The sequence below is a fragment of the Zosterops lateralis genome, assembly GCF_965231275.1.
Source record: "Zosterops lateralis genome assembly, chromosome: 16".
NCBI classification, from domain to species: domain Eukaryota; kingdom Metazoa; phylum Chordata; class Aves; order Passeriformes; family Zosteropidae; genus Zosterops; species Zosterops lateralis.
Window position 1 is genome coordinate 5785791 of NC_139776.1, and position 23525 is coordinate 5809315.

Sequence of the window (23525 nt, forward strand, 5' to 3'; positions counted from 1 at the left end):
TCTTCTTTTTGCTCTAGTAGATATTTGTTATTGCTATTATCTGCATTATCTCCATTACCCGCAGGAAAAAAATATTACAGAACTCTAATTTAAAAATAATTCCAAATTTGAGAGATATAAATATATAGTGCACTTAAAACAAAGTTACAGACCCCATATGTCTGCTGTAAAATGCTTGGTTGTTTCTTCTTATTTAGCATCTCCACTTTTTTCTTTCCCATGTGGTTCAAAACATTTTTCATGAAAAATAAAGGAAGTTTCAAGCTTACTTTACATGAACCTGCTCTTGCAGAACTGCATCTTAATAGAGGCTAAACCTAACTGCCTAAAAATAAGCTAAAAAATCAAGTATCAAAACACAAAAGAATGAAACCTTAACTTAAAATTATACTTTGCACTTCTAAGCAAATGTTCGACAAACTGCCTGCAAAAATATTTACTACAACATATGGCAACGTTGGAATCTTCAAATACCTCTTTCTCTTTCAGATTCAGTGGGACTTTTTGTTCATTTTGTTCTGTTTGTTCTCAAGTTCAGTGTTCAATTCCAGCTGAGATACTGACAGAAATGTCAACAGAAGTAGCAAACTGGCAATCTTGTTTTAAACGAGCTGAACATCCATGATAACTTTATTTATTTCTCCTAACACAATATATTAATCACACTTCTGCAACTGGAAGCTCCAGCTGGAAACTGAGAATTATTGTATTTCCCCAGAGACAATTCCCACCAGCATCACCCTGTCTATCTATGTCAGGTAACTATATATAATATTCTGAAGAATATTAGAACGGATATTTTGCTCCTCTGAAAAAAAAAAAAATGAAACTAGAATCTCCATAAATGATGAGATAAAAAGACAAACTAATACATATTCAAAAGGCCAGGTTCCTGCTGAGGTTTACAACTTCTGTGAGAAGCAGTCCCCAGTGGGAAAATGTCTAAGGTTTTTAGACCAACTATAAATGAGTTTAGAAATATCTATCAGGAGTTGCTGCAGTAGCATGAACATTCCAGTGAAACAGAACAGTCACTTAAATGAAAGTGGAGCATAAAGCTGATGGACATTATCTCCAATCAAAGAAACATATATTTCGTTTTTTCCTCTCCCATTAGTTTTCAGGTTAAGTATTTTAGTTTTTCCAAAACAAGTTAGGCACTTGATTTCATTCTGGACTTTCATTCCAGAAGCACAGGGGGATTGTACGCTAGAAAAAAAAACATCACAGTGGTGTTGCAAGCTTTTAATTTCAATTTGGTCAACTATTCCCAAGCAGTAACAAAGCCGAAGTCACAGGGCTGCCACATTGCAAGAGCAGAGAGCCCGGCACTCACATTGAGTAGCCCTGTGGATCCTCCAACTACTGCAAACCCTTGGGTTTTCAATAAACAGGCTGAAGACATTCCAGAGCAGACTCAGCAGACAATTTAACCAGAGACTGAAAAGGGAGTCCTAAATTTCAAATCCTGCTACTGCAACACTTCACAACACACATTAAAAATCTAATCTCCGACACGCCTTCACTAAACAAACAAAAAACCCACTTGTAATCTCCCTTTCACATTCAAACAAAACCTCACCGGAAACACACTCTTATCTACTGCCTTCCATTGTGAGCCCGCTTCAGAAATCACAGGTGAGAAAGGAGAGATTATCTCTGCCAGTAACACAGAGCCGAGATATTCATGGCAGGATGGGCTGTGAAAACACCTGGATCTGCTGTTGCTGACTTCATTAAGCCCTTTTCAGGGTGCCCAAGGTAACATCATTATCTGAGGTGACAGAGCAAAGCTTTTAAAGAACACAAATATTTGCCCACGTTTTTGCGTCTGAATTTTCAGATAAAGGACGATTCCATAAATTATGACAAAGATTCATTCAGATTAGGATTTCCACTTCTATTTTTTTTCTCATTTCTCTGAAGAGGAAATAAAAGCTCAATGGGTCCTCTGACTGCATCAAGGTTTTGTTTTTACTGGGGCAGATTGTTTCAATGGCATCAAGAATTCCCTGCTTCAGGTAACTGGGAATACTTCACTCTAAAAAATCATCTTGAAAGGAAGCCCAGTAATAAAACCTTTAACATGAACTAAATCCATCCCCCCTAAAAAAAAGTAACTTCATTTCCTCTTTATCTGAGGAGTTGAGTACAAAAAAGTCTGTCAATATTCAGGATAAATTCTTAAGATTTAGCTTAATAGGGATTGTATTCATTGTTTGAGGTATATGTATGAAAGACCAGTGATCTCTATTCCCTCATTCTCACATCTCGATAGCAAGATATTCCCTGATCTTGGATGTCAGCACTCTTCAACACTCAGCCAATTTGCTGTAATCCCCACCAAAGCTGGTACCTCATTAGGAATTACACCAGCCAAATGATTAATACCTGACACCTGTTTATTCTCTTATCTGCTACTGGCATTGAGAACTCTACAGGAATGTCTGTGATTTTGAAAGATCACAGATATACTCACCCCTATACAAACACCCATGGAAGGAAGATTCCCTCCTATTAAGACTTGTGATAATCAACATTAAATCTTCTAGATTTTTAAAATCTTTATACTGAAACTCCAGTTATTTTTTGGATACACTTATGGAAATGCAATGGCCATACCCCAAGGATAGGATGGAAGCCAGGATAAGGTTATGAATGTGAGGGGTGGTGAGAAGACAGACATTGCATGTGCAAAGAAATTCAAAGCATGATTTTACACCAACCAGGTTTTCAAAGCAGGGATCATCTAAGTGACCAATTTCATGTCCATGTCCTAATACAAATCCAGTCTGCCCCAGTATATAACACACTACCTTCACTTAGAATGACTTGTACCTGGGGTTTAGATATATTTTTCTATGAGTTTCTTCAGAATTAGCTTGATATGCAAAGTACTTGGCTGAAACAATGATATCCCCGTCAGGTTTCTTAAATATTAAAGAAACTGCAAAATGTTACAGGACAGAAAACATCCTTTGCAGAATTATGTAACTGTGATTTCCATCCCAATTTACAGTATCTTTTCATTTTATTCCCTGTAGAAAAGTTACTGGGCTTGGCCCGTGATAGCCTCCTTTAAGTGTTAAAAATTCCTAATCAGCAGATATAACCACACAAGGAAAAACAAAATAGTATCAGAACTCATATAAAGATTTAATCTCTGATGCAAATAAATGTTGGCAAGGCTTAGTTGATGCACTCCTACTCAGAAGATTGATCCCATTGAAAATTGCTCTGCATCCCTTTTTGGCAAAGATGCACTTTCTGTTCAGCAGCAGCAAAATTAATCCCTTGCATCAACAAGCTCTACTAAAGCAGCCCCACTGATGCCAGTAGGGCATCACTACTTTGTACAGGAACAGGCAGTTCCAGTGAGACCAGGACAAAAGTGCAACTCGGTGACTCCCAAGAACAGCAGGAACAGGCTCTGCCCTGGCTCTGAAGATGTTCCCTCCACCTGCTCAACCATGACAGATGCAAGGACAGATACTCTACTGGCATGGAAAGCAAAAGAAAATCAGATTCCACAGCAAAGCCAGTCTTTTATTTCCATGTAAAACATATCCACTGCTCCATATATCTTATGAAGGAAGAGAAACTTCTTCCAAACAGTTGTGAAATGGACCTTTTGACAAAGAGAGGCAATGAGAGCTGAAGAATGAGAGGTCACGTCCTAAAGCTTAAGTCTGGATACGGTGAGACAAGAAAACTGTGGTCCTAATTCCTCCCCTGCACTCCAGGGTAGTTACTGTATCACTGTTTGACTGCTATAGCCAAGCTGCAGTTCAAGGTCAAAAGCCCAGACATTCCTGGTAAATACAAAAAATTTATGCCAGAAGTTTACATTTGAAATATGATGTTAAAAATCAGGTTTGCATAAGATCATGGTATCTCAATGCTTACAGTTAGACCTAAAAGAATAAAACCAAAGAGAAGTAACACTACAAAACCTAGAACATTTATCTCTAAGTGCTTTGCCAGCTATCATTAAACACACTAAATTAATTCCAAGATTACAAACAAAGCCTCTACCCATAATACTAACAACTTAGAAGTGGCAGTTTATTTCTTCCTATTCTAGAGTCAATATATTATTCCCATTTAAAAAAAAAAAAACAAACTTTTACACTTGCAAATGCAGACTGAGCAGCAACACAGCCATGCTCCTCAGGAACAACCCAGACTAATTTAAGGAACCTGTGCTCTTCCTAAACACCACAGGAAGCAGTAATTATTCTAGGCCAACAGGAATAGTTTTTTTACAGCCAAATTAATACAAAATATCATCAAGACCTTTTTGTAAGGTAGCTTTTAGTATCAGGACAGTATTTCAATCTCTGATAGACAGAGCAGGGTGCTAATCTGTCAGGGACAGCACCATGGACACAGTCCAGTCTCACGCCACACCTCAGAGTCCACTCACACCTGCTGCTTCTGCATCTCCCATTACACTGAGGTTCTACTCCTTGTAAAGCCTCACTTTGCAGTTCCTGCCAAGAGTAATGGAAAAGAACTGACTGGTTTGGGAGATCAGACTGCCCCAAGACAGAAATGGTTGAACCAGAGGATGAAAAATCTGCACCCACTGAAGGTGGTGGAAAAAAGTGTGTTTATGGTACACACACCACAGGAGCACAAAGCTCCCCAAGGACACCTGAGCACAGCAATGCAGTGAGAGGACCAGAGGGAGCAGGTGAGGAAAAAACTAATCCAGGGGTTTCTACACATCTTTTGAGATCCCCTTCCTCAATCTCCCTGATGTTTTTTTCAATAAACCCTTGAAGGTACTGTAGGACCCTGAGGTGTAATTATGTGGTCCATGAATTATTCAGTAGTGCCCATGCTACCACCTCTCTTCACCTGGGATACTCAGGACACTTCAGTGTAGCTTTGAGGCCTGCAGACTTTCTGCCTTTTTTGTTTGGCACTGAAAAATTCTTTCAAATGTTCATGGTGTGAACACTTTGTCCTGCCTTGGTACAGGAGAGCCCATTAAGTGCACATTCACATGACACCACATACCATCACGAAGTGCTGACACCGATCAACTAATGAAATTCAAAATGTAAACAAAAATTAACCACCTTTTTGAAATTTTCAAAGATGGAGCAAGTTTTCAATCTCCTAGATTTTTCCTTCATGAAAAATGAGACTTAATAAATTTATAAATTTCACAAGATACTTTCCAAAAGTAGAAAATAGTGAAGAGTTTAACTTTAAACTTTAGAGCAAACCAACTTAACAGTTTAATTTTTAAAATACAAGGAAATGGATTAATTCCAAGAAGAAATAGCTTCTCTTAATAACAAGATACACACACTTGGTCGCTGCACTTGCAATAATAAAGACATTAACCTTTCCAAATTAAAATGCGTTTAGTCACACATTATAAACCCTCTCTGCTGAGTCTGAAAGTAAAATACCTTCAGGCTTTCCATGGCTGCTGTCAGGCTGCTCACTTACCTTACATAAGCCTCACAGAATGGCCAGTGCCACACAGGATGGAAATCTGTGCTCACACAGGACAGCAGTCCTGCCTCTTGCAGGCCATGTGGGACCTCCTGGAGGTGAGGAATTTCATGTGTGTGCACAGCAGCAGTTTATCAGATCAGCAGCACACACGGGCTGGGCCCAGCAGCAGTCAGAGAGCACAGACAATGAGTGACTCCACAGTACAACAGAACTGCACCAAGCAAAAACACGGAGCAGCTCCCTGGTTTATGCAAAGCAAAACACACACACACTCTGAAGTTTATTTTGATGTCTCTCAGGTTAAAACCCTCTTTCTTCAGCCTGCAGCACACAGAACCCCAGCAGTCAAGAGAAGAAGGGATGGACTGCTAGGTAGGCCATGCACAGAATGAGAACAGCACCAGGCATTACAGGCATTTTATTCTGGGCAAGTAGCAGAAGAGCTTCTTTGAGCCAGATTGAAGTTCTCACAGCTAAATTCAGCTAAATAGCAATTTCTCCTAGAAATACTCAAGGCACTTTAGCACCAGGCCCATCAGATATCTGGCAAACAAGAAGATTTAATTTAGGAACAGATCCTATCTGCACTACAGATGTTGCCTGTCACAATTGCACAAGTCAGGAACGTTAAGGGCTACAACCCCTAATCAGCAGAGCCCTGCTGGCACAAGTGTCTCCTATTGGAGTAAGGAGATCTGTAAAACTGAACTTTTGCCTGTCTGTGCTGTTTGCAGGGTGGGGCAGCTGAGCACCGCCCTGTGCAGGGGGCTCTCACTGCAGCTGCACCCATAACCTTCATCTCAGGGGGAAAAAAAAAGACTTGGAATCAAATTCTTTGGAACAAGAAGTTACATTGCTGAAGAGATTCTAAGGGAGGTGTGTAGGCAGGAGAGGCTTTGCCAGCACAGCTCAGTGTCAGCAGCTGGGGACAGAACTGTGACAGCAGCACTGACAAACTTCAGTAACCCCCTAACACAAGGCACTTACACTGTGCACATCCTCCAAGCTGCAAACCCATAACTGTTCTTGGGAAACAAAATTCATATTGAATGTGGTGCTTTCTGCATTTATGAAAACATTCATTTTAAGGGGGAAGAAAAGTATTACATACATGTCATTTTTATTTTCTAGTCAGAGCTCCACCGGGAGCCTAGGCAGATACTGACTTAGTAACAGACTGACATTTGGCATTTCACTACTCCTACAACATATTCTGAAACCTTTACTCATATTCTTCTGAGTAAGATAATCCCACACTTGCTCTAACAATGAAAATTTAGCCCCTCAAAAAATGAGGTCAGGTTTACTTCTGCTTTCAGGGTCTGAACAGCATGAGAAAAAATCAGGTAAAAACAGATTCTGCGCATTAAGGAAAGCCGTGAGCAGAATCAAAGCAGTATGGAGGGCTCTGCTGTTTTCTTCCCTTTTATACAGAATAAGAAACAATAAACACAACTTCGGGTGGGCAAATGCTGAGATTAGAAGCTCAAGCACGATTATCTCTTTGCAAGAAACCTTCTAGAGGCTCCAGCAAAGGCCAATTTTAGCCAAGTCATGGTTGAAAGTTTAGTCCACAGAAGTATCAATTACAAACACTGTTGGGATATCGCTCAATACAGGGATCTTTAGCACTCCTTTTCCATCATCTTGAACAAAAATACTTTGCAAACACATACTATTTATTTGCATAGTCTTCCATTTCTGCTACTGAACTTGATGTCTTTAGCAACTGCCCAGGAAACATTACTTCGGGAAGGCAATTCACACCCTCTGGCATTCCTCCATCGGGACATCAGGGAAATTAGTTCTTTATCAGGGCCATTAAGAACATTCAGCTGTAAATCCAACAGCTAAACCAGACAATCTTAAAGTTTAACTTCTCACAATCCCACAGCGTGTTTATTTTTAAATAATCTATCATTTCTGACCCTAACAGTACAGCTGTTGAAAAAAAACAAAATAACATGTTCATACAATTTTTCCCCTTCTATCATTTTGAAAAAGTGATCTAAATATAAACTCTGAAATTATCAGAGGTCGTAAGAATAATTTTTATTCTTATTTCATCAAAATATCTTCATTAAATGAAGTTAAGAATAATTAACTTCTCCCAAATTTAGTGAAACGCAGTAATTGAAGCACACTGATTATGTTATTAATGATACAGTAAACACAGTTATTTTCCAGTTTTGATTAGAATTCACTTGGAGAACACACATAATGCTCATTTAATATGTGTGTCTGAGCTGCCTAACTGGAAATTCAAGGTTTTTAACCTCAAAATCTACCAGTGCCCTTGAGACCACCATCAATAACACCTGGCAAATACCTGCTTATTTCAGAAGCTGCCTTAGATAGATAAAAACTTCCCAGCAGCGAATCCTCCAAGCATTAAGTGAGAGCTGAGACTGCACACACAAACAGGAACCAGCTCTTGCATAAGCTGGGGAAATCTTACTTGTATTAAAATCCTCTCCTTCTATCTCCTACCACTGCCCTCCTGCTTGTGGCACAAGAGACACGAGGCAGAAAGTGCAGCAGAGAATAAAACTGGTGTGGAAACCAGTTCTGCCAACTAAAGCCATCCAATGTCCCCCTTGCCCACTCCAGGCCCTGCTCCTACTTCTGTCAGTTATGTTTTATAACTCTCAGCCCAACCCCTTTAATCCTTGCTCTTCCTCCTCCCTCTAATACCTCCAGCTTAAAGTTTCAGGCTGCACAGAATTAAAATCCCACAGTCCTTAAGTTACAACTATAAAGACAATTACTATCTCAAACAAGAAACAAATAACGTGATCAACGGCCAGAAAAATCTTAGTAGTGAAGGTGGATTAAGTAGAACAAACAGTGGCTTTTGCGAGTCCACTAGACACTGAAAAAATATTTATTCAATTTTATCTCCTAACCTAGATTTGATTCTATTTGCATTGCTTTATGGAGTTTCAGGGTCTTGGTGTTGCTTTTTTAATTCAAAATCCATCTTTTAATTAGCCAAAAACACTCTCCAAAGCACTGTGTGAATAGATATTCGTTTATATTATTATTTTATATTTCAACAGTTTCAAAAACTGCAGGTATTTTTGCACTGTATATACATTTGCAATACTGTAAAACCTTCATTTGCATACCAATAGAAAATATCCCTTAAAAAAAACCAAACAACACAAAAACTTTGTAAAAAAAAATAATTTAAATGCTGGTCTTGAAAACATCAATTATTTCATTTTCTAATCACTGGAGTCAAGCAGCCTCAATGGAGGCTGAAGGCCAACATGAGCCTTGAGTCTTTCACCCCAGTGCATTAAAACACCTTTATATGTGACATGTTTCTGGAACTGTCAAGGGAAAAAAAATTGAAGGCCTAACTGAAGAGCTATTTCGAGCTGACATCTATATTTATTCCTATAGAAAGTTCTAAATGTCAAGGAACGATAACAAGCAGCTGGCACACATAAAAGTGGAGCACAACCCAGAATATCTACTACAATTAACACAGTACATGGTACACTTGGTAACTACACATCATTTTTCATTGACCAGCAATCGAATTGCTTCACAGCTGGCAAATTTTGTTTGTAGGAGTAGCATCAAGGCTGTTAAAGCTAAACTGATTCAAATTATCCCTTAAAAGTGAGGAAAATACACAAAAAAGCCAACAGTGGAAAAAGTTATCATAAAATAAGGCAAAATATAGTTTAATATCACCTGCTAAAGAATTTAGTTAAACATGACTGTGATTACTAAATATTCAAAAAACCTATTTCTGAAAAAAAAAAAAAAAAAAAATCTGAACCCTATCATCATACAGGGAAAAAACAGCCAAACAAAAAGCCCATGGAATTTCGGAATACTATATATAGTCTTCTGACTTAAATAAAAGGAATCAGCTTTTTTTTTTTTTTTTTTTTTTTTTTTTTTTTTTCTTTTCTTTTTCTCCTCCCTGAAGCTCCTGGAAGGAAAACCCGTGGAAGCTCATGCAAGAAAAAGAGGAAGTTACACTGTTTCAAATTACTGAAGATAAAAAACTGCAGGGCGAGCATAAAACACATTCATTTTATAGCACATTGCGAGATTGTAACATTCTTTCCAAGTTAAAAACGACAAGTAAGATGGTAAGATTTTCATTACCATAACTAAAACACAAGCTGTTGCTTGGAGGTATAAACTATTTAACTGCACGAAACAAAAATTTGGTCGCCACCAAACAATGGTTTTTGCAAGCCAAACAAACAGCTCCAAATTATCACCACCTCCAAAAGACAGCATTTAAGTACATTAGTACCATTTAGGTACATCAGTGGCAGGGATAGGAATTTGGCAAGGAATTTGTTAAATATTTAAAATCGGCCAGCAATTCCTGCTGTCTAAATATTCGGGATTTTTCTCCCTACAAAACAGTCAGCAGAACACGATAAAGTTCAACTGCTCGTGTTTAACTCACCAACAAGGAGATCCCCTCTTTTACCCAGAGAAAACCAACATCTCTCCGAGGCAGGGAAGTTTCGGTCCCCCCCGCCGAGGCCCCGGGACGATTTCGGTTGGGTTCGGTTGGGTTCCGGGCTCCCCAAGGCCGCCCCAGCCACCCCCGGCGCGGGCGCGGGCCCGGTGGGTGCAGTCGGTGGTGACGGTCACGAAGCAGCTCCCGGCGTCCGCTTGGCCGTGACGGCGCCGGCCCGGCCTCTCCTCGCCTCTCCTTCCCCCCAAGATGGAGGAGCCGCCTTCAGCCCGCTCCGCCCGGGGAGCGCCCGTTCCGCTCCGGCCCCGCTGTGCTGTGAGCCAAAGGCTTCCTCCGGGGCCCCCGCACGGAGCCGCCGCCGCCTTCTCTGGACCGGACCGGGCCGTGCCGTGCCCGCGCCCCGCTGCGCCCGGGGAACCCCCCCACTCCCGAGCCGCTCCGGCCGCCTGCCCGCCTCCATTTTATAGCGAGCCCAAAGGCGGCCGGGCCGCCTTTCCCGCGACCTCCCTGCCGCAACGGCGGCCCCGCTCCCGCTCTCCCCCCGCCCCGGTGCTCCCCCAGCCGCCTCCCGCACTCACCGCGAGCAGGACAGGGGGGCTCTCGCCGCGGCCGCCGAGGGTCTCAGCCGCGCCGCGCCGCCATTTCCTCCTCGCTCCGCGGCAGCGCTGGGCGGGGTCGCCCCGCCCCCGCCACCATCGACACCGAGATGGCGGCGGCGAGGCCAGAGCGCCGCCCTCGGCGCGCGGCTCCCGGAGGACCCGGCGGGCGCTGGGCGGGAGAGCCGCAGCCCCGCCCTTCAGCGCCATGGCCGCCGCCCCTCGCACGGGGTTCTCAGCGCCACGGTAGTGCCCTTCACACGGGGTTCTCTGCGCTATGGCGGCTGCCTCTCACACGGGGCTCTTAGCGCCATGGCAGATGCCCCTCGCACGGCCCCCTCAGCGCCATGGCGGATGCCCCTCACACGTGGTTCTCAGCGCCATGGCAGATGCCCCTCACACGGCCCTCTCAGAGCCATGCCAGTCTCCCTTCACACGGTCCCCTCAGCGCCATGGCGGTTCCTCCTCCCACAGCGCGGCGCCTGTGCCCGCTCTACGCTCAGTCCCCTCGGGGCTCCCTCAGGCTCGTTCCCGTTTCTCCGCTCGCAATCGCGGGCTAATCCCGGGAACAGCAGCTTTAGCCGTGATTTGTGAGGGTGGACAGGCACCGGAGGAACGCGGCAGAGGGGCCAGACTGCTGCTGCTGCACAGCCACCTGCTCATAACAGCTGTGCTCCCCACCTGTGCGCGTTCCACGGGGAGTTGCTTGGCTTTTCTGTTGTACTTGCACTGTCGGGCACATTGCTGCGGTTAATGCCTCGCTCTGGCTCCAAGTTACTGAGTGCTGAGAGTGGAATGTTCTCTGAATCTGCCCATCCAACATATGGAGAGCTTCCACAGGAAACATCCTTCCTCAATAGTTAAGCTACTTAAAAACCACTGCAGGATCCAAGCTGCTACAAATAGCTGGAGAGAGTTAACTTCCATTTAGGTGTTTGATTCCTTCTGCCGCTTTTTGGGACATTGGCACCCAGAAACATCCACACCTGACAGTCACTGAGGTATCCCAAGGGGTACAGAACACCCCAACACCACACAGAGACTCCTGACCTGGGTATCTGAAGAGTCTTTGTATAGCAGGAGGTGTGAGGATTTGCTCTTTGATTACCCTGATCCTGCACATTTTTCCTCATGGGTTGATAACACAGGTTTCAGGTAGATTTCAGATAAAGTGTTTACTGAGATTAAGAAATGAAAACATGAGGGAAAAACAAACAAACAAAACTACCTAGGAATGATTCTACAGAATTACAGGATTCTGTCAAGTAATTTGACTACGTCTTTTATGAGTCTGTTCATGAGACTTCTGGTGGCAAAAGCTTGGGATAATGTTGGAAAACCTACTATTAAGCAGAGCCTGGCTCTTTCTCCAGCTGTAAAACTGGGCAGTTTTAATACTTCACCCAGGAACACCAAGAGGTAAAAAACCCAAACCCATTCCTGTGAAAAAGTACAAACCACCACAATTACAGGCAAGCAGGAATTCAGATTTGTTCTGCAGCTACAGAGCTTCAATAAATGAAATCACATGGAGGGGAAATACCTTAGGGTTTGGTAGATCAAGCTGCACTGCGATTTATGCTCTGAGAAAAGCTAATAACATGCTTTTAATGGATAAATTTAGCATCTAGGAAGTGCTCAAACACAGGAATTACACACCAACAGAGTGGGAACATGCAAAACAAGGAATTGCACATCAGCAGTGAACGGGGGATGCCTGCCATAAAAAACACAGTGAAACACAGTGAAACTTTTCCACTGTGTTGTTGCACAGCTTTGGATCTTCCTAGAGTATAAAATACGTATCATAAAATATTTCTTACTCAAGAAACTGCTCAGTTCCCCAAACATGCAGAATTTTTATTGCACACAGAGCATTAGTGGGGGAGAAAAAAGGCATGGATCAGGATTTCCATCCCTGGCAGTGTTCCAGGCCAGGCTGGACTGGGCTTGGAGCAACCTTGTCCAGTGGAAGGTGTCCCTGCCCTCTGTCAGTTTGAAGGTATTCTTCCTTTTCCTACCACTGTGGCTTCTGATGAAATGCAGCTGGCCATGATATTCTGCATGGAATCAGGACTTAAGACTTGTTTTTTGTGTTACTCTTCCAACTCAGGATAGTGTCTGGTTCTAATAAATTATTTATTACATTGTAGGCTCTCTCTGTTTCAAAGTAAGCACAATGTAATGAAAGTGAGTTTTGGAGCCTGGGCTTTATTGCAGTTACAAAATCAAGAGTGAAAACTGTGCAACCACATTCCCCACCTGTGTGAGTGAAATTACCTTTTCCTGAGGAGTATCATTTGCAGCATTTCACATAGACAAGTGTACATTTTTAGCCTGTTCTCCCTTTAAGTGTACAAATCGAGGTTTTGTTGCAAAATGTGGAATATCTAAAATTTTCTGAAGGGAGGATGTTCTTTGAAGTTTTAGGGAAGTTAATAAAGCTTGGTAAGAAGGATGTACCAACGATAGTGGACACAAAGAATGCAGAATTCAGGGGCCACAAGGCCATCTGACAGAACTCCGAGATAAGGCAGACACCAATAAAGCCAATTCAGCAATTGCTCTGAAGCCAGCTCCAACTGGGTGAAAGGTAATTAGGGCAGGGGCAGATCGTGACCACTGATGGATCCAAAAGAAAAGACTGAGCATGCGGATTAATCAACTTGTAGCCAATGAACACTAATTCATTTGCTAAAATGTATAAATAGTAAGAAATTTTGATAGTTGGCGTGCTGGCTCCTCGGATTTGTCACCCAGCACCCGTTTCTGCGCAGAACTGTAAATAAATCAAATACCTCAACTCTCTGTGTGGATTTGCTTCTTGTTCACTGGGTGCAAGAACCTATTTTGGCAACACTGCGTTCCTGCTTTTTCTGCAGTGACCCACAAACCGCGGGGTGGGTTCATCAACGCCTCGGCAGCCACTACGCGTTTTGACAGAGAACATCAATCCTCAGCCAGGGCAGCTCCCAGCGCAGCCGAGCAACACGTGCAAACCGCCGGGGCTACACAAGGACATCGCAGGCTGTGCCCTGCCCGTTCCCTCGGCACATGGAGGGGCCGCAGCTCCCGCGGCCACTCCCGACAACCGCTGCTCGCACCGACCCCGCCGTGTCCCAGCACCGCCTCGCACGGCTGTTCCTGCGCCTCTCGCGCCGAGCACGGCCGGGACCAGACTCTGCCTCAGCTGCTCGCGGCGGGGCCGGCGCTCAGTGCCGTGAGCCGGGCGCGGAGCGGGCGCGCAGGGCAGGAGTGGGACGAGGCAGGAGTGGGACGAGGCGGGCGCGTCCCTCATCGCCCGGCTCCCGCCATGGCCGCCCCCGCCGCCTCCGCTCTGCCCCGGCCCCGCTCCGCCGTCGCGTGTTCTCGCCCGCTCTCCGCGCGCTGATTGGCCGCCAGCGCCGCTCTCGCGAGACCCGCGCGCCTGCGGCCCGGCGGAGGCGGCGGAGGCCCCGCGTTCGTGCGTCGGAGCGGCCCCGGGCGCGCGCGGTAAGATGGCGGCGGGGGGGCCGCGCCGGCCTCGGGGCACGGCGGGAGCGGGGCTTCAGCCTGACCCGGACCCGCCGGCCCGCCCGGCGCTCGCCTACCGCGCCCGCTGCTGGGGCGCCGGGCCTGTGCCGAGCGGGGCCCAGCGCTCCCGTGGCCCAGCGCCCCTGTGGCCCGCGCAGGGCCGGGCCGGGCCGGGGCAGCGGGGGAAGCCGGGGCCGCAGCGAGCCGAGCCGAGCCGCAGCATCAGCGCCGGGCGGCGGGGGCCTCGTTCCCCCAGCGCCGTTGCGGGCGGCGGAACGCGGGGCCGGGAGCGATCGGGGCCCGGGCGGGTCGTGCTCTCGCTGTCGGAGTTGGCGGGTGCGGGGCGGCTTCGGGCGCGGGGTGGAGAAGGGAGAACCTGTTGGAATCGCTGTGAGGAGTCGCGCTCCGCTCGTGTTGTCTGTCTGACAGGGGTGGCGGGGCTGTTGCTGTTGTTGTGGCCGCCTGTCCTTCCCCTTTCGCTGCCCCTGTGGTCGTGACTTGGGGGTAGAAATCATTAAATGCGGCTTTGGTAAAATGCTTTGCTTGCCATTCCCAGCAAAAATATCGTCTAGAAGAATAGTGGAGATAACGTTTTAGTAGCGCTGACAGGAGAACTTTTGGGGACAGCAAAGCTGAGCTGGTGTAAAGCTTTGAGTTGTACACTGGGTAATATATCATGGTCAGTTTTGTTGCTGTGCTATGCAGGGAGCTGTCCGAAGTTTTGGTGAAGGTTTAAAGCAGATATTGTTTACATAAGCATTGCTGTAAGTGTTTGTCACAGTCTTTCTGTGTCTGCCTGTCAAACTCTCATTGGCTGGTTTCACACTGTGATGCTGCACGTCCTGTGTAAATTCTATGCAAGATTTATATGGAGAGGATTTAAGAGTAAGTACAAAAAGATGGTATTTGAATTTTTTATTCTGAGATTTCTGAAAGCAGCTTTAAAGCCTGGCAAATAGATATGGAAGAGTGCAGGAATGAGGAGGAAAAAAATGCAAAACTCTGGTTTAAGATAAAAGGGTCAATTTTGGATTATTAATTTAAAAGAGCTCATAGAAAGCTCTAAAGATGGCAGTTACACAATTCTTACACATGTTAAACTTCTTTCTTCTTGAATCACGTTAAAATGAGATGCTTTTCTTTTGTAGTTGGGAGTCCAGGATGAGTTATGCAGAAAAACCTGATGAAATCACAAAAGATGAATGGATGGAAAAGCTCAATAACTTACATATCCAGAGAGCAGACATGAACCGCCTTATCATGAACTACCTTGTCACAGGTAAAAACAGCTGGTAATGCCTGGAGGCTCTTACTGTGTGTCACAGACTTTATCAGTTTGGGATAGAATATGGAACTGGATGGATTGGAATTAAGGGCAGTGAGAATTTTGTGATTCCTGTTGGCTTCTCTTAGCAAAGCCCAACTGCTCTGGTGTTCTCTCAGCTGCAGACCGACAAAGAATCGAGAGACTGAGCAGTTCTCATGGAATACAGATGACATTTATGAGCATGAACTCTTCTGCTAAGTGATAGAGAAAACAAAGTGTTTTCTGCAATGCTGTAAACATGACCTGCTTCTCCATGATGTCCTTTTTTGTGCCATTGAAACAGCTCAAGATAAGTTGCTGTTGTTAAATAACAGTCAGAAAGCTGCAAGAACAACTATCAGAAGCAAGTTTTTAACTGGGCAGAAAGATAAACTCTGAAAGGGCACTATGGGCAAAATAATTAGAGACCGGAATATTAACCCTTTCAGCACATGGCCTGGCTTTATACTTGGAACAACCAAACCCCTGGGGAATTGTTGCTGGTAATTAGGTGCATGCCATCCCAGGAAGCTGTGCTAGGGCGGAGGTGTTTGTATCCATCTACACCCCTGTTTACACTGGGTGTAGGTGGGGCCTCCGGGTTGAAGCAAGAGCATCTTAGTGGGTGGTGTGAATCAGTTTTGTGTCTATGAACACAAGACCTGGGATTTAAAAGAGCTGGTATAGCATTAAATACCACACAAGAAAGCAAAATTACTTTTTCTTGTTTGTTTTCTTCTCGGAAAAACTGCTGGATATGTGTAAACAGATCTGGGGCTGGAGGGTGAAGCGAAACCACCCACTTGAAAATGTGACTTTCATAATCTCATTTTGTAATAAGCACAGTGCTTTATTTAAGTATAAAACAGTTTTCCCTGTTAAGAGATATTACACTATGAGTTGCTTCCCTGGAGAGTGAGTGTACACGAGTTCAGAATGAATTGAGCACTTACTCTTTGAAGTCTATTGGATAAATGACTTCTTATATAGAGAAGAATTTTTCACAGTTTTGGGTTAATCTTTAAACCCCCAGATTGCACAAGCAACACTCAAACATTTTCATTTAAGCTGGTAGGTTTTCTTCTAACATGTTTCGTACAATACATTTTATGGGTAAAATGTTCCTGTTACAGAGGGCTTTAAAGAAGCAGCAGAGAAATTTCGGATGGAGTCTGGAATTGAACCCAGTGTGGATTTAGAGACTCTGGATGAAAGAATAAAAATCCGCGAGATGATCTTGAAAGGACAGATCCAGGAAGCCATTGCATTGATAAACAGCCTCCATCCAGAGCTGCTGGATACCAACAGATATCTCTACTTTCATTTGCAGGTGAGTACAGGTGGCAAACTTTTATCTTTGCCTTAGAGTTTGCTGAGAGAATGGGAAAAGTAGTGAAGAAATTACAGTTATGTTAGGAGATTTTTGACTGAACATGGATGCAAGTGGGTGTTATTGGCATTTTTTTAATAGTAATGGAAAACTTTGTGGCGGGGTACAGGAGCCATATACAGTTATTAACAGGAGCCACCATATACAGTTATTAACACGAAAACCTGTGACAGCAGCAGTGGCCTGTGAGTTACCAGCTTCTGTTGGTCTGAATTTCTTTAGTAACCCATCTTCTCAAACCCTGTCACTCAAAAGCACCAAAAGTTCCCTTCTTCAGTAGATTTTGCAGCCAAGTTGCTGCTCCTCGTCTCACACATTGAGCAGAACTGACCTCAAACTGTCAAATTACAGATTAACGTTTGTCTCAAATTACACACCAGCGTCTGAATTGAAAGAGTGGAGATTTGTTAATTTGTGGGGCTAATATTGCCGTGTCTTTCGTGTGTAGCAACAGCACTTGATTGAACTGATTCGGCAGCGTGAGACAGAGGCAGCTCTGGAATTTGCTCAGACCCAATTAGCAGAGCAAGGGGAGGAGAGCCGGGAATGCCTGACAGAAATGGAGCGCACGCTGGCTCTGCTTGCCTTTGATAATCCCGAAGAATCACCATTTGGAGACTTGCTGAACATGATGCAGCGACAGAAGGTAGTCCTTCCTCAAAGGAAACTGATGTCTTTTATATGTATGTTATGAAAATAAAATCTAAATATTTTTGAAATGCTTAGGGAAAAAAAACTTATATAGCGATACGCAAAAGAACAGAAGTGTTTCTTGAGCAAGGTTTAAAAAAAAAAAAAATGGTGTTAATATATTCCAAATGTATTCAACTACTTGGCTCTCTTCCTTGCTTTCTCAGGCTCATAGTCTGTGGAGCTTTGTCCTGGCCATTTCCTGAGGAATTAGCACACTAGGTGTGATCTTCCCAGTGTCTGTGTGGCTTCAGCAGTGGTAATCATAAGAAAACTGTCACTGAACTGCAGTTTTTCTTTTCCAGGTATGGAGTGAGGTTAATCAAGCTGTTCTAGACTATGAAAATCGTGAATCAACACCCAAGTTGGCAAAATTACTGAAACTACTACTGTGGGCTCAGAATGAGCTGGACCAGAAGAAAGTGAAATACCCCAAAATGACAGACCTCAGCAAGGGGACGATTGAAGAGCCCAAGTAAAATGTGTGCAGATGGACATCAAAAAATCTTAGTACTGCACAGTATACATTTATATCAGTCTGTGACTGAAATATTTTTACTACAGTACAGCACTCAATTCAGATTTTTCAATGAACATCTAATTTGAAGGGAGAAAAGTCCCTTTTAAATGCTGCAAAAACTGCATTGAAAGGCGCTGTATCTCTTTGGAAGTCTGACTTAGGCTATGCACTATAATACATTTTTAAAACAAAACAATTAAACAGGACAGGAAAAAATAGCATTTTTAAAAGTACAGAACTCAAGCTTTCTAATTGGCTGCTGATGCCTAGTTTAGTGGCCAGTGAGTTAATATGGAGCTATATTGGCAACTGTTCAGTTTAACTGTCTCCTGTTTGAAATGTGTATATAGAACAGTGAATATTTTCTACCTTTAAGTTATAGCCAGATATACATTCCCCTTAAAAGTAACTGGTCAAGTTTTCATCTATAAACTTTGCAGTAAGGTCAAACTTTTGCTTAGGAAATAGTGTACAAACTTGTAAATCATAATTTAAGGATTTTTGTTTTGGTTTTTTTTTTTCTTCCTTGTTTCTGACTTCTTGGTGCTTTATATGGTGAGAGCTGTGTTCATAATGGATCAGTGACCCATCTTTTCAGGAGGAGTATTGATGGAAATAGGTTTTTTCCTTAATATTCACAAATGACCAAAATGGCCCGAGGCATTTGAGGGTTTTTTTAACAGGGGCCTTTTCCCCCTCCAATGTTAAATTTGCAGCAATTCCACGTGGCTGCTACAGCTTTGAAGGCCACTGGATGTCTGTAAGCTGAAAGACTTGTGTTAGGAAATCAAGTGGTGGGGAGAGATGCTTGTTGAAGCCTATGATGCATCATCTTGTGTAGGATCTGCCTTCATGCTTGCTGAATAAGAATTGTAGTTTTAGAGCTACTTGGGCTGTTTTTATGCCTTGAGCTAAGCAAAGCAGGGCTGTCTAAAACCAGAAAATGCATTTTCTCACTTCTTCCATACCTTTCTGAAGAGATGCAGTTCATCCTCATCTGTATTTGTTTACTGACTGTCCTCACTCCAGTTAGAACTATAGTTTTAATGTGAAGTCCAGACTTTCAAGTCAACAAATTGTAATCTTCTGGGTATGGGATATTCTGGTTGAGTGATTGCAGTGCTGCACACTGGTTTATACCCAGTGGTAGGAAGCATTAATTTTGCCAAATCTATCTCTAGATTTTTAGGTCTATAGATCAAGTTTTGCCAAGCACAGAGCAAGCTGATGAGTGAAACAGTTTAACATCATGAGATGCTGGCAGTTGTCACACCAGTCCCATACTGTACATAACCTAGTCTTGTATGGTAGGTATTACCCTGTAGAATGAAACTTAGCTTTCACTTAATTTTACTGGAATACTTAAAGCATTAAACTGTATAAAGCTTTGCAGACACACCTGGCTAAGGGGAACTAACAAAACCTGTTACTGATTGCATTACTGTGAACACTGTTTACTTGTGTAGCTATTTCTGGGGGGAAAGCCATTGTTTGTTAAGCAGCTGTGAGAGATGCAGAGCGCCAAGGTTAAGCGAGATGATGGATGTAACAAAATCATTTGTTCCCATTTCTTACTGGTCGTTCTGTTCTCCACTTTGAGGCACTTGTGGTAGTGAGGTCTTCAAGTTTATACATAACAAACAAGCTGTCAGTAGCCCCCCCAGCTACAGCAGCAGTCTGGTTTTTCTTCACCCAGGCTGGTTATTCTAACACCAGACTTTTAACAGTTGTGGGTTTGGTTGTTTTGGGCTTTTTTTTTTTAATTTTTTTTTTTTTCTTTTTGAAGTCGGTTGATGTCGGAAAACCATGTATAACTTTTAGTTTGTGAGAAACTGTATGGTTAATGTAACTTTGTTTAATAACAAACTGCAGAAACAAAACTGGAATAGCTCTAATTTCTTCATGTAGAACTGATCAGCTTTTTCCTCTGTGTTCTGACACTTGTGTTGTTGAATCTCCTGTAAAGCTTCTCCCAGGTGAAGTGGAAAGTGGTGTGGTTTTGTGGCATGACGAGCATTTTTCTCCATGAGAAGTGCAGTATTACAGCCCTGGGTGAGAAGTTCACTGTCCTCCTAGAACGCTACCTTAATTCCATAGAGTATTTGGGCAATGATTGAGCATAGATTACTTGAATTTCCACTAGCTTGTTGGTTTTTTTCCATTAAAAAATAAACACGTTTTTTAAGGGGTTTAATATAAAATTAGTCTAGAACTATTTCACTTTGTTTTTATGAACATGCCACATTGATAAGCAGCTTTAATCTGTAAAGTTTTTGGTAACTGCAAGAAGATACTCGAAAGCTATGCATTTTAGAGAAAGCATAAAGGTAGTGATATTGGTACTTCTAAGGATCTTTATATTAGTGTATATAAAATAGTTTGCATATACAAATATAATATATAATCTGTTTGAAATATTCTTGAACTGTAGGGGCTGTGAAACATATTATAATTTATGGAAATATTGTACACAGTAAACAGATGTCTCAGTACACAAATGAATTTTTGTCATATGCATGAGAAGTGTCTTATTTGGTGACTACTAATGAATGGGCTTTTGTTAACCCATTTTTGTTAGATAACCACTTTAACAAATACTATTAAATGCCACTTTGATCAGTTTGCTTTAGTGTAAAAATACATATTTTGTTCCACTGAATTTAGAACAATATGAAAATAACTTTTGTAAGAAGATTTGTTCCAAACCTAACGTTGGCAGACAGATCTGGTCATTAGAGGTGGTGCACTCATCCTCCCCCAGCCTTGCCTTTGGTGAAAGCAAATAAGATTTTTTTCATTCATGCTATGGATGCGGAGAAGCTGGATTGTAAAATATCCTGTCTTACAGTTCTGCAGAAAGGCTGCATAGCAAGTGTATTTTGATTAGGCTACAAATCTCCCTCCTTTTCCCAAAGCCATCACCTCCCTGTAACTGTCTTTGCTGTTCCCGTGTTTTGTTTCTGCCTGTCAAATCTAAGCTGAGCTGTGGCTGCTTCTGTTGTACAAAGGAGGGATTTTGGAAGGGTGGGGGTTCACAGACTTCCCTGAAGATGAAGTTGTGGTGGTACTTTGAATTCTATATAGCTGGAAAAGCAGAGGCTGCTGCACAGAAACTTAACAGCAGAATTTTGAGTAAAGCATTTCCTCTCAAGCCTTTTGAAGCGGCAAACATCCACCTTAAAGCCAGGTGAAGTACTTCTCTCTCTTCAAGATGATTTCATTGAAACACTTTCAGTTTCTTCCACCCACATTAAATGAAAAATTGAAAAGAATTCTGCCTCCTTTCCCCTCCTTGTAAATACAGGAAAAGCCACTACATTATTCCAGGGTGATTTTATTGTTTTTAATTTGTAAAATTTATGCTTTGTATGCTTGAGTATAAGCTTAAAGGCATTACTTAAAAAAAAAAAAAATCCTTGACTAGCTGAGTGTTGTTCGACTTATTTCAAACCACCTTGTGTCCAAGTGGGTTACAAAGCTCATTAAATGGAGTTGGATCCCTGTGTGTCGTGTCTTCACGGGAAATGGGGCTGCTGCTGTCAGCCACGGCTGAGAGCATCTTTGAGAGCCAGAATAGAACAGGATATGGAGTCCTATTTGCCCTAAATCTGCCTTGAGGCTACAGGTTCTGACCTGCACTGTAGCTCTCTCTTCCCTCCAGAAGCGACATCATGTCAGGAATTGTTTGTGCTCTGCTGGCCTTAACAGAAAGGGACGAGGAGGGTTTGTAGCTTTTGTGTGAGATGGTGTCCCCAGCCCTGCTCAGTGCTTGGTGTGCTCAGCTGAGCAGAGACAGCACAAAGCTCAGGAACAGCGCCCTCAAAAGGATTTGTACTTCTCCATGTAGCACCTTGAAGTGCTACAAAGTATTTTTATTCCTTTCTGCTCCCCTGCTGCCTTCACCTGATTAAGTCAAGCACAAAGTTGGTCAAACCGCTGGTGGGCTGCGTGTTGGTGCTTTCAGGTACCTCAGAGCAGAAAGCCCTGCCTGTTGTGTCATGCTTTTCATGAGGATTACAACATGATTCCAACAATAGTTACATGAGGGTTCAAACAATATCCTGCTACCTTATCTCATCTGGATGAATTGCTGCATGGAATTGCTGTTTATTTACAAGCAGGCTCAAATTGCCAAATTCTCTGCTAATTTGCTTTTTTTTCAGTGTATTGCTGCCTAGTAACTTTGCCGAGTTGGATAAACAGTAGAAGCTTGTGTGGTTTTTTTTTTTTATTGTGTGGAGAAATTGCATTGAAACTGCTCTGGGTTAGGGAGCTCTCAAGCTGCAGTCACTGACTTTCCAGGAAATAATTGTCCTTCATGGAATGTAGGAGCCTATTCCTCCTTTCACACCCTTTCAGGATTTGATCCTAATCTGTGCTTAACTTCATAAAATCTTCAAATAATTCAACCATTGTATAGATAAACTGTAGGGGTAGTAACTGTCAGGTCAAATATTAACCAAATAATCTTTTGTTTCATTTAATCTTTTGACAGATTAAGCTGAACACAGGAAAAATGAGAGGAGGTTGTGTTCTTGTGTAAGATTATTTTCTTTAGTCAAAACCTGTCCTCTGAGCTGATTCCATTTGTTGTTTAATCAGCTTGGTGGGAGGTTTGCTTATAGAAAATCATACAGCAATAAAAGGAACAATGTCTGTGTATTTACTCTTTAAACTTATTTATGTGAATGTGATGGATGTTGCACTCAAACACTTTCAACTCCAGCTGGATTGGACAGTGAAAGTAGCTTCTTATCTGGGAGGCAGATTAGTCAAACTGCTAATTGAAGAGGTGACACTGAGCAGGACAAGGAGAGGAACCAAAGAGCACAAAAATAACAAAAACTTGTGCTTGATTTCCAAATCGACTGCTAACTCATTGAAAATATGATTCATTGTTGCAGTGTCAGTGTTGGAAGTGTTTGCACCCCTCACTAGTGAGACTGAATGCAGTATCCCTCATATCTGATTATGAGTTCATACATTTTCTGCATCTGTGGTGATTCTACCATGTCCAAAGCCTCTTCAGTTCTTTTCTGAGCTTATTACATGGGTTTCACTTCTGTAGTTATATCAGAGCTCATCTCCTCTCCTGCCCTGAGTTAACTGAACTCCATCCAAACATACACACAATTTTAAAAACCCCAAAATACACTGAACAGTGGTTTACGTTTTTGGCTGCAATTTGCCATGACTTGGCTCCCTCTTCTGGAAAAGGGGACTCTAGCAGAGTGAGTAAAAACACTTCACAGTTTCATTTCCTGCCCAAATAAAGGGAGGAAAGCCTACGACTAAATGAAAGTTAAGGTGGTTACTACACGTGGTTGCCCTCAGTCTCTTCTTGTAGCAAAGCTGGTTGTGTTTGTGTTCTCTGTACACACCAGGTCTATGTGACTGTGCCTGACTATGCCACGGGCCTTTTGGGGAAAATCTCTTTTTTTTTCAGAGGAAGAAATACCAAAGCAAAGGATAAAGTGTGACTTGATGATTTTTGCTTTTTCAGTAACCCCCTCCTCCTGGAGCTGTCTTTGGTGTGTAAGGAACCTTTTTGCTGTTGCACTCTCTAAAGATTCAGCTCT

General features: G+C 42.9%; 2 protein-coding genes across 5 annotated transcripts in view; one reads left to right on the forward strand and one right to left on the reverse strand.

Annotated features, from left to right (window-relative positions):
* DIDO1 (death inducer-obliterator 1) overlaps window positions 1–10640 on the reverse strand; it is a 48511-nt gene extending 37871 nt beyond the window's left edge. The window contains exon 1 of one of the 3 annotated variants that reach the window (XM_083873115.1): window positions 10510–10640. The gene's annotated coding sequence lies outside the window, so the exon portion shown is untranslated. Of the gene's footprint in view, window positions 1–1336; window positions 1347–9916; window positions 10080–10509 lie in introns of those variants that run through there. The other 2 variants (XM_083873114.1, XM_083873116.1) reach the window with 2 other exon arrangements.
* A 3317-nt stretch (window positions 10641–13957) lies between these two features.
* Window positions 13958–21494, forward strand: GID8 (GID complex subunit 8 homolog). 2 transcript variants are annotated; one of them, XM_083873484.1, is made up of 5 exons: window positions 13958–14019; window positions 15189–15319; window positions 16480–16676; window positions 17185–17382; window positions 17732–21493. In XM_083873484.1, exons 2-5 carry the CDS (start codon window positions 15202–15204, stop codon window positions 17903–17905), a joined length of 687 nt encoding a protein of 228 aa, XP_083729610.1. In that variant the 5' UTR covers window positions 13958–14019; window positions 15189–15201; the 3' UTR covers window positions 17906–21493. The 2 variants fall into 2 exon arrangements, with proteins under 2 accessions (XP_083729610.1, XP_083729611.1); XM_083873485.1 differs by lacking the exon at window positions 13958–14019 and adding an exon at window positions 14418–14925 and having other exon boundaries at window positions 17732–21494.
* Window positions 21495–23525: the final 2031 nt, after the last annotated feature.

Bases quoted from the DNA above. Each gene is read 5' to 3' on its own strand.
- GID8 (XM_083873484.1), top strand. From the start codon at position 15,202: ATGAGTTATGCAGAAAAACCTGATGAAATCACAAAAGATGAATGGATG. The intron at 15,320-16,479 runs GTAAAAACAGCT...TTCCTGTTACAG, and splicing joins CATGAACTACCTTGTCACAG to AGGGCTTTAAAGAAGCAGCA. The intron at 16,677-17,184 runs GTGAGTACAGGT...TTTCGTGTGTAG, and splicing joins ATCTCTACTTTCATTTGCAG to CAACAGCACTTGATTGAACT.